At 52.7% G+C, this 10,197-nt stretch overlaps 1 protein-coding gene across 3 annotated transcripts; it reads left to right on the top strand.

Annotated features, from left to right (window-relative positions):
* Positions 1-339: 339 nt before the first annotated feature.
* DUSP26 (dual specificity phosphatase 26) lies at positions 340-9,071 on the top strand. Of its 3 annotated transcripts, none has more exons than XM_054499514.2 (4): positions 340-698; positions 2,806-3,099; positions 6,629-6,843; positions 8,184-9,071. In XM_054499514.2, exons 2-4 carry the CDS (start codon positions 2,879-2,881, stop codon positions 8,381-8,383), a joined length of 636 nt encoding a protein of 211 aa, XP_054355489.1. In that variant the 5' UTR covers positions 340-698; positions 2,806-2,878; the 3' UTR covers positions 8,384-9,071. The 3 variants fall into 3 exon arrangements, with proteins under 3 accessions (XP_054355489.1, XP_054355490.1, XP_054355491.1); XM_054499515.2 differs by having other exon boundaries at positions 2,803-3,099; XM_054499516.2 differs by lacking the exon at positions 340-698 and having other exon boundaries at positions 2,617-3,099.
* The last annotated feature ends 1,126 nt before the right edge of the window (positions 9,072-10,197 follow it).

The raw sequence follows: 10,197 nt of genomic DNA, 5'->3' as shown, positions 1-10,197 counted from the left end.
CTGCCAGTAAGGAGCTGTGTGACCAGGGCAGAGTACCTAGCCTCTCTGTGCCTAGGTCACCTCCTCCCTAAAATTAGGACAATAGTAATCATGTCTCCCTGATAGACTTGTGGGGAGGATAAAATGCCTTAAGCTAAATGAAGCCCATGGCATATAATGAAGGCTAATGGGGGCTACGGACCATTGTTCTTTATGACATGGTTTATTGAGACCGAGGCATGTACAAGCCAGTGCACAGAATCGTGTCTATGTAATTAGTTAATTCTGTCTGGGAGGAGTGTGTGTGTTTAAGACAGTGCCTGGGATGACTTATAATGTAATATTTAGGCAAAACGCTTTGTAATTGGTGCAGCTCTGAGAACACACGCATGCATTCCAGGCGGTGCTGCTGGGGCTCGGCGGTGCCGTGTCTGGTCTGCAAGGCGCGCGGGCTCGTGGGGGGGTTGCTGGGGAGCCCACTCTGCCTGGCGACTCGGGCCACCGAATGTGAGACCGAGTCCCTGTATGTCACCAGCGCACACGCTGATTTGAACCCTGCTTCGACGTGTGTGTCATGGCTTAAAAATAGCTGCTAATCTGTCAACCTGTCTTGGGCAGAAACAGCGGCGGCGACAGCAGCAGGAGCGTCATGGCCGTGGCGCTGTCTGCGCCGGCGATCCGCCTTTCGGACTGAGGCCCAGCGCAGCGCTTGCAAAGAGGTAGAGGGGCTGCGGCGGGCCTTCGCCTTCCCAGCTGGCTCTCCAGGCTGGGGAGAGACGCCCAGCTAGGGGCGACGGGGGAGGGAGGGGACCGGGAAGCGGGCACCAGAGCCCAGCGAGCCAGCCGCTCTCTCCCGGGCGCCCTCCCTCCGCGCGCGGGGCCGGGCTGCCTGGCTGGCGAGGACTGGGGCGACAGCCATGGACCTGCTACAAAGGCGACCGCAGGCGGAGGGAGGGAGCGGCGGGCCAGGGCCCCTGGAGCCGGCGGATGGGATTGGAGAATGCCCAGGGCTGTATCCCGGGACAGAAAGGGGCTTCTGCGCCCCCCGGGAAAAACAGCCCCACGGAGATCCTTCTTAGACCTGGGCTCCTTCACGCTTCCCCCATCCCATTCATCATCTCGTAGACAGCAGACTCTCTCAGAGGAAAGGTTGTATTGTAATAAAGTAATGGGGTCTTTAGGCCTGGGTGCAAAGGTAGAAGAAGATGATGGTGATAGTGATGGTGGTAATGGTGGTAGTGATGATGGTGATGGTGGTGGTGATGGTGGTGATGGTAATGGCTGTAGTGCTATATTTCTGTGCTCCTTCTGGACCCAGCCATTGAAAACTCTCTCTCTCTCCCTAAACACCCTAAGATCCAATCTTCCCTCACCAATCCTGGTCCTAAAACCCCTGCTTCTAATGCCTTGTAAGTGCTTGGTTTCTCTTGGCACTGGGGCAAGGGAGAGCTGGGCCCTGGCTAGGGGTGTGAGATGGGGACAGAGCGTGGGCAGGGACAAAGATGGCCTCTCACTGCTGGTCATAGAGTTGAAGTCCCCCTGGCAGGAGGCCAGGAAGGGAGTGGAAGGGGATTCTGCAGGCTCCAGGACCTTCTGCTTTCAAACAGGCGGGACCACAGGTGTGAGAGGATGGGGAGGGAGGGGGAAGGGGCCTTGCCATTGTTGCCTCCCTGCCTGAAGGTCCCAGGGCAAGCCTCAAACGCTGGTCCTTCCCAGCTCTGCAGCTCAACAGGTAATCTGAGACACACCTGCTAAGCCCCTCGTTATTGACCTCATGTTTTGTAGGGTCACTTGACTCCAAGAGCCATACGGCTAGTAATTCTAAGCCTCTGAGCCCCTGGACCTGGCAGGATCCCTCATTTTTCCCTTTCCTTCCTGCTTTCTAGGCCCCCACCACCCACCTCTGTCCCCGCTCCCCTCAAGACACACAGACAAAACACTCCAACCCTGAGTCAATTCCCCCACCATCCACCTCTGTCACCCTCCCCTCAAGACACACACAGACAAAGCACTCCAACCCTGCTTCGATTCAGAAATTCTCACACTAGAGCTGAGATCTGATCAGTAATTTCCTAATGCTGATCCAAGGAGGGTGGTTTGCCTGTTGTGCACATAGATTGGTGCCTTCTTCCATAAGCTCATGCATTCAGCAAGTACTTATTTTTCCCAAACTTACTCTTCGTCTTTATTGCTATTCTCCACTCACCCCATCCCCCCCGCCACCACACCCTTCCCATAGCAGGTTTATCTCTGAGGCAGTGGCAGGTCACGAAGGGGTTAAAGTCTAACTCTCTGGCACAGAGATGGCAGGCCTGACATGTGTCATGGCCTCAGCTGCTGTTGTCTCCCTGCTAATTCTCCCTGGATGGGTCTAAAGGTACCCCCAACCCCATCCCAGCTCCCTAGGCTCTCTGCCTATAGCCCCAGGCAGATGAGACCCAGATTCCAGCTGGCAAGATCCCCAGCAGTGGGGACAGCCACCCAAGTGCCAAGTGTGTGTGTGTGTGTGTGTGTGTGTGTGTGTGTGTGTGTATGCGTGCTGGCAGTGGGGGTGGGGTGATGGAGCTGAAACCTAGCAGCTGGGCAGCTCCCTTTCCCCGTAAACAAGGACATGTGACTCTCCCACCTCGTTGCGTGGCAGAGCCAAAGAGCTGAGCAAAAGGAGCTGCTGCAGCTTGAAGGAAAAGCCACCCCTGAAGGCTCCCGCCAGAGCCAGGCTTACCTTCTCTCCCTCGAGAATCTTCTCCCAAAGGACCAGCCCAGGGAAGGGAAGCAGCTGCTCTGGACTCACTCAAGTGTGTCTCACACCCCTTCCTCTTCCAGCAGCAGCTACCTGGCAACTGAACCCATCATTGCCACAGCCACTCCTGCAGCTGCCACGGTTTCTGCCACCTCTAAGATGTGCCCTGGTAACTGGCTTTGGGCTTCTATGACTTTTATGGCCCGCTTCTCCCGGAGTAGCTCAAGGTCTCCCGTTCGAACTCGAGGGAACCTGGAGGAGATGCCAACTGTTCAACATCCTTTCCTCAATGTCTTCGAGTTGGAGCGGCTCCTCTACACAGGCAAGACAGCCTGTAACCATGCCGATGAGGTCTGGCCAGGCCTCTATCTCGGAGACCAGTATGTATCGGGCAGACTGGGCCCACGGCAGAGTGTGTGTGTGTTTGTGTGTGTAAGAAAGGAGAAGGGTGGCAGACAGGCATGGAGTGGTGTCATTGGTTCCTGGTTGAAGATTGAGGGGATAGGGCACATGGGCTGAGAGTAGAGGCTGCAGGTTTGGGAGAGTTTGGCCAGGATTATTGAAATGCCCAACTCTGGCCAGTCACAGTGTCTCTTGCCTGTAATCCCAGCACTTTGAAAAGCTGAGGCAGGAGTATCTAGGGTACAGGAGTTCTAGACCAGCCTGAGCAACAAAGCCAGACCCCATCTCTACTTATTATTTTAAAATAAAATAAATAAAATAAAAATACCCAAGTCTGGACAGAAAGACTCTGTTCCAGTAATAATATCATTCATGTATCACATATTTATTATTACGTGCCAGTGCTACATACCAGGCACAATAGATGACTTCTCTGACCTTCCATCTATTGTGCAATGTCTCTGGGAAAAGGCAGTCACTGGAAGCCAGGAGCAGTAGGTAGGAAGCTGCAGTGGTTTCTCTTGAGACCAAGCAAAGCAGCAGTGCCTACAGAGATTCTGCAATTTGAAGGCTATGGAGAGAAAAACATCAAAGGAAGAGCCATCCCCACTTCTCTCCCTCAAAGTTATACAAGGATTTCTTTTGCTTCTTTGGTTTGTTTTGGTTTTGGTTTTGGTTTCTTTCTTTTTTTTTTTTTTGGAGACAGAGTATCACTCTGTCACCCAGGCTGGAATGCAGTGGCGCGATCTTGGCTCACTGCAACCTCCACCTCCCGAGTTCAAGCGATTCTCCTGCCTCAGCCTCCAGAGTAGCTGGGACTACAGGCACACACCGCCTTGCCCGGCTAATTATTTTTTTGTATTTTAGCAGAGACGGGGTTTCACCGTGTTGCCCAGGCTGGTCTTGAGCTCCTGAGCTCAGGCAATCCACCTGTCTCGGCCTCTAAAAGTGCTAGGATTACAGGTGTGAGCCACCGTGCCCAGCATTGTTGTTTTTGAGACAGGGTCTCACCCTGTTGCCCAGGCTGGAGTGCAGTAGCCCAATCTCAGTTCACAGCAAACTCTGCCTCCTGGGTTCAAGCAATTCTCCTGCCTCTGCCTCCCAAGTAGCTGGGCTTACAGGCGCTCATCACCACACCCAGCTGATTTTTGTATTTTTAGTAGAGACGGGGTTTAGCCATGTTGGCCAGGCTGATTTTGAACTCCTGGCCTCAAGTGATCCACCCGCTTCGGCCTCCCAAAGTGCTGGGATTACAAGCATGAGCCACCATGCCTGGCCTACAAGGATTTTTTCACACACATTTTCTCTCTTAATCTTCACAACAGCCCTGTGAGGTAGGTATCACTCTCCCTGGGTTACAGATGAGGAGACTGAAGCTCAGAGAAGTTGTGACTGGCCAAGGTCACACGGGTTGTAAGTAGCAGAGCCCAGGCTTGGAGGCTCAAGTTCAGTGCTCTTTCTGCTTAAGGAGTTTGCACTGGACAGGGCGTTTGCCCTGAGATATGATTGTGGTGCCCAGGGGTGTCTGCCACCAAGCTGAGGGGTCTGGGCTGGATGAACACCTGAAGGTGATGTCATAAAACAGGGTAAATGTCGCCAGGCATGGTGGCTCACATCTGTAATCCCAGCACTTTGGGATACTGAGGTGGATGGATCACGAGGTCAGGAGTTCAAGACCAGCCTGGCCAAGACAGTGAAACCCCGTCTCTACTAAAAATACAAATATTAGCCTGGCGTGGTGGTGGGCACCTGTAATCCCAGCTACTCGGGAGGCTGAGGCAGAGAATTGCTTGAACCCGGGAGGCAGAGGTGGCAGTGAGCCGAGATAGCGCCATTGCACTCTAGCACTCCAGCCTAGGCGACAGAGCAAGACACCATCTCAAAAAAAAAAAAAAAAAAAAAAAAAAAAAAAAACACGGTAAATGTGAGCCATGGAATATCTGGCAAAAACACAAGACGGTTCTGGGTGTCAACAAGAGTAGAGACATAGGGGAGTTAGGTGTGGAAATGGATGTCAGAACCATACTATCTCAGGGTGAGCAGGACCGATGAAACGAGCAGAACAATCTGCCTGACATTCATTTCCCCTCTGCAGCATCCACGGCTACATGGCCATCTCCTCTTTCTGCCTGAATACCCCAGGGACAGGAAAACCACTCTCTCTCAAGGTGCTCCACCCTTTCCTCAGCTAGACTCCACCATTAGAATGTACTTCCTTGTATGAAATTGAAATCAGCTGGCCAGGCACAGTGGCTCATGCCTATAATCCCAGCACTTTGGGAGGCCTAGGTAGGTGGATCACGAGGTCAGGGGTTCGAGACCAGCCTGGCCAACATGATGAAATCCCGTCTCTACTAAAAATACAAAAATTAGCTGGGCATGGTGGCGGGCACCTGTAATCCTAGCTACTCAGGAGGCTGAGGCAGGAGATTCGCTTGAACCTGGGAGGCAAAGGTTGCAGTGAGCTGAGATCGCACCATTGCACTTCAGCCTGGGAGACATAGCAAGAGTCTGTCCCCCCTCCCAAAAAAAAAAAAAAAATGAAATCTGCTTCCCTGGGGCTTTAATTCCTTGATCCTCATTCTACCCTTGAGAACCCTGCAGATCCAAGACAATCCCAATTCCAGAAAACACACTTTCAGGTTTGTTTTGTTTTTTTTTTTTTTTTTTGAGACAGAGTCTTGCTCTGTCACCCAGGCTGGAGTGCAGTGGCGCGATCTCGGCTCACTGCAAGCTCCACCTCCCAGGTTCACGCCATTCTCCTGCCTCAGCCTCCCGAGTAGCTGGGACTACAGGCGCCTGCCACCACGCCTGGCTAATTTTTTCTATTTTTAGTAGAGACGGGGTTTCACCATGTTAGCTAGGATGGTCTTGATCTCCTGACCTCGTGATCCGCCCGCCTCAGCCTCCCAAAGTGCTGGGATTACAGGCGTGAGCCACCGTGCCCAGCCGCACACTTTCAGTTTTATTATGGCTATTTTTACCCCATCCCCTTAGTCTTCTCTTCTCCAGGCAAAACATCCCCTATACCTTCAACCATGGCTCACAAGACAAGACTCCAAGTCATTGCCCATCTTGGTTCCTCCCTTCTGGGTCACTAGTAAGTAAAGTAGTGTCCTTAGGCCAATAGTAGGAGGCTAGGCACGGTGGCTCACACCTGTCATCCCAGCACTTTGGAAGGCCGAGGCAGGAGGATAACTTGAGGTCAGGAGTTCAAGACCAACCTGGCCAACATGATAAAATCCCATCTCTACTAAAGATACAAAAATTATCCGGGTATAGTGGCATGTGCCTGTAATCCCAGCTACCTGGGAGGCTGAGGCAGGAGAATCGTTTGAACCCAGGAGATGGAGGTGGCAGTGAGCACTCTAGCCTAGGAAACAGAGCGAGACTCCATCTCAAAAAAAAATCAACAATAGGATTCAGGAAGTTAACAGGGTGTAGACAAGGGAGTCTTCCTCAACAACCTGGCTTTCCCACCCTTCCTCTAACCTCTACTCAATGCAGGGACATGGCTAACAACCGCCGGGAGCTTCGCCGCCTGGGCATCACGCACGTCCTCAATGCCTCACACAGCCGGTGGCGAGGCACGCCCGAGGCCTATGAGGGGCTGGGCATCCGCTACCTGGGTGTTGAGGCCCACGACTCGCCAGCCTTTGACATGAGCATCCACTTCCAGACGGCCGCCGACTTCATCCACCGGGCGCTGAGCCAGCCAGGAGGTAGGAGGGGAATGCTGGGAGCAGGAAAGAACAGGGTGCCTGGAATTTGGGGAAGTCCAAGGGTTTGAGAGTGGAGTGAGATTTTAGTGACGTGATAAAATGCTCAGGATCTTGTTAAGAAAGAAAAATATATTATCTCAACCATTTTTTTAAAGCAATACAGAAAAAGACAAGAAGGAAATTATCAAAAATGTTAAGAGTGGCAAGTTACACCTGGGTGGCAAGATTATATGTGATCGACTTTTTCTTTTTTGTTTTTTTGAGATGGAGTCTTTCTCTGTCACCCAGGCTGGAGTGCAGTGACATGATCTCGGCTCACTGCAACCTCCGCCTCCCAGGTTCAAGTGATTCTCCTGCCTCAGCCTCCCAAGTAGCTGAGATTACAGGTGCCCGTCACCACGTCCAGCTAAATTTTGTATTTTTAATAGAGACATGGTTTCACCATGTTGGCCAGGCTGGTCTCGAACTCCTGACCTCAGGTGATCCACCCTCCTCGACCTCCCAAAGCGCTAGGATTACAGGCATGAGCCACTGCACCCAGCCAGCAGGAGGATTTCTTGAGCCCAGGAATTAGAGGTTGTAGTGAGCTATGATTGTGCCACTGCACTCAACCTGAGAGGCAGAGCAAGACCCTGTGTCTAAATACATATATATTTTCAATGGTTGAGAATAACAAGCTAGAATGGTGGAGAGATTGAGGAAGGGGCCAGTAACGACAGTGTTTTCAATTGATTCATTCACGCTACTCTATGCAAAGCTGGCTCTTACATCAGTGGTGAGTCTCCACCTTTGACCCCTTTCAGGTTTATGGACACTGAGCCACTGCATGTCCCCTTCCTCTTATTCTGTCCAGGCCTCTCCCCTTTCGCCAGGGATCTGCATTCCTAACATCCGCTCATCTGCACCCATTCCTGTCTTCATGCACCTGTACTTACCTGTCTTCTTCTTCCCTGTCCATGTCACCCTTTTTTTTTTTCGAGATGGGGTTTCGCTTTTGTTCCCTGGGCTGGAGTGCAATGACACGATCTTGGCTCACTGCAGCCTCTGCCTCCTGGGTTCAAGCGATTCTGCTGCCTCAGCCTCCTAAGTAGCTGAGATTACAGGCATGGGCCACCATGCCCGGCTGATTTTTGTATTTTTAGTAGAGATGGGGTTTCACCATGTTGGCCAGGCTGGTCTCGAACTCCTGACCTCAGGCAATCTTCCCCCTTCGGCCTCCCAAAGTGCTGGAATTACTGGTGTGAGCCACCATGCCCGGCCCCATGTCACCCTTTCCCCAGCCTCCTCCAAGCTGCCACAAGCAGTCTCAAAGCTCTCTCTCTCTGTGTCTCTCCTCTCAGGGAAGATCCTGGTGCATTGTGCTGTGGGCGTGAGCCGATCCGCCACCCTGGTACTGGCCTACCTCATGCTGTACCACCACCTTACCCTCGTGGAGGCCATCAAGAAAGTCAAAGACCACCGAGGCATCATCCCCAACCGGGGCTTCCTGAGGCAGCTCCTGGCCCTGGACCGCAGGCTGCGGCAGGGTCTGGAAGCATGAGGGGAGGGGGAGAGAGGTCAGGCCAGGCCATGGGTGGGTCCCTGGCTCCCAGCTGGAGATAGGAGGCCCAGGTGGCAGGTAGCAGGAGGCTCAGATCACCCATCCTCCCCTGGGGTCAGGAGAGGCCGAGCCCCAGGCCACTGCCACTCTTTGCGGGAGGGGACAGGGAGTGAGGTTGGGCAGTGTGGTGGATGGGCACCCAGGAAGGGTTGACCAGGGAAGGAGGCAGCTAGGCTGTAGATGGAAGATGGTCCTGGGATTCGAACACCACTGGGATCTGGCCAGGGTGCTCCCTGAGATTCACAGTCCCTTCCCCTCTCTGTGCCCAAGTGTTCCCCTCTCTCCCTCACCAAAACAAAAGGGCCATCTCTGCCCTTCACTTGTGCAGAAAGTCAGGGATACGGCAAGCATGAATGCAATGGTGTAGAGTTGTGTGAAACCCCTAGCATAGAGACACACAGCGAAGAGATGGTGTGAAAAGCTTGCAGAACCAGAGACAGAACCCCACAGACTTTCCACTCCAAGCGCAGGAGGAGGTAGCTAGCGTGTGAGGGTTGGCACTAGGCCCACGGCTGCTGCTTGGGGCCAAAAACATACAGAGGTGCATGGCTGGCAGTCTTGAAATTGTCACTCGCTTACTGGATCCAAGTGTCTCGAGGATAAATAAAGATCATGAAAAAGAAGAGAATTTCTTGAGGTCATTGACAGTTTGAAAGAGTTCTAGGACTCTCTCCTGGGAACCCCAGCCTTGCTGGAGAAAAAGACAGTCCTGACTCCCTCGTATCCTCCACCAGCCTTCAAACCTCCACCAGTTCTGGTGCTCTTTCTCCCAAGTCCAATTTCATGCTCCTACAGCGATATATTGGGCTGTTGTTTTCAGCTAGTCCACAAAGGGGCAGCAGAGGACCAGAAAGTTCAGATTTGCAACAAGCTCTGCTGCTGTTCAGAGGGCACACCCTGTACCTTCCCAGCTTTGAAGATGTCTCTAGACCGGGCGCAGGGGCTCACGCCCGTAATCCTAACACTTTGGAAGGCCGAGGCGGGTGGATCACCTGAAGTCAGGAGTTCAAGACCACCCTGGCCAACATGGCAAAACCCCATCTCTACTAAAACTACAAAAATTAGCCGGGCATGGTGGCGCACGCCTGTAATCCCAGCTACTTGGGAGGCTGAGGAAGGAAAATCGCTTGAACCCGGGAGGTGGAGGTTGCAGTGAGCCGAGATCGCGCCACTACACTCCAGCCTGCACGATGGGAGCGAGACTCTATCTCAAAAAGAAAAAAAGAGGTCTCTATTCACACACCTGGGTGTTAAGAAATATAATACCACCAGGTGTGGTGGTTCATGCCTATAATCCTAGCACTTTGGGAAACCAACACGGGCCAGTTGTTTCAGCCCAAAAGTTTGAGATCAGCCTGGGAAACATGGCGAGACCCCATCTCTATAAAAAAATTAAAAATTAGCCAGGCGGGGTGGAGCATGCCTGTAGTCCCAGCTACTTAGGAGGCTGATGTGGGAGGATAGCTTGAGCCCAGGAGGTTGAGACTACAGTGAGCTGTGATGGCATCAAAGCACTGCAGCCTGGGCAACAGACCAAGGTCATGTCTCAAAAAGAAAAGAGGCTGGGTGCGGTGGCCCATGCGTGTAATCCAGCACTTTTGGAGGCTGAGGCAGGCGGATCTCTTGAGATCAGAAGTTTGAGACCAGCATGGCCAACATAGTGAAACCCTGTCTCTACTAAAAATACAAAAATTAGCTGGGCATGGTGGTGCACACCTGTAATCCCAGCTACCAGGGAGGCTGAGGCAGGAAAT

The sequence above is a fragment of the Pongo pygmaeus genome, chromosome 7 (assembly GCF_028885625.2).
Source record: "Pongo pygmaeus isolate AG05252 chromosome 7, NHGRI_mPonPyg2-v2.0_pri, whole genome shotgun sequence".
In the NCBI taxonomy this organism is placed as follows: domain Eukaryota; kingdom Metazoa; phylum Chordata; class Mammalia; order Primates; family Hominidae; genus Pongo; species Pongo pygmaeus.
Note: the sequence above shows the minus strand (reverse complement) of the source record. Positions and strands in the feature narration are given on the sequence as shown.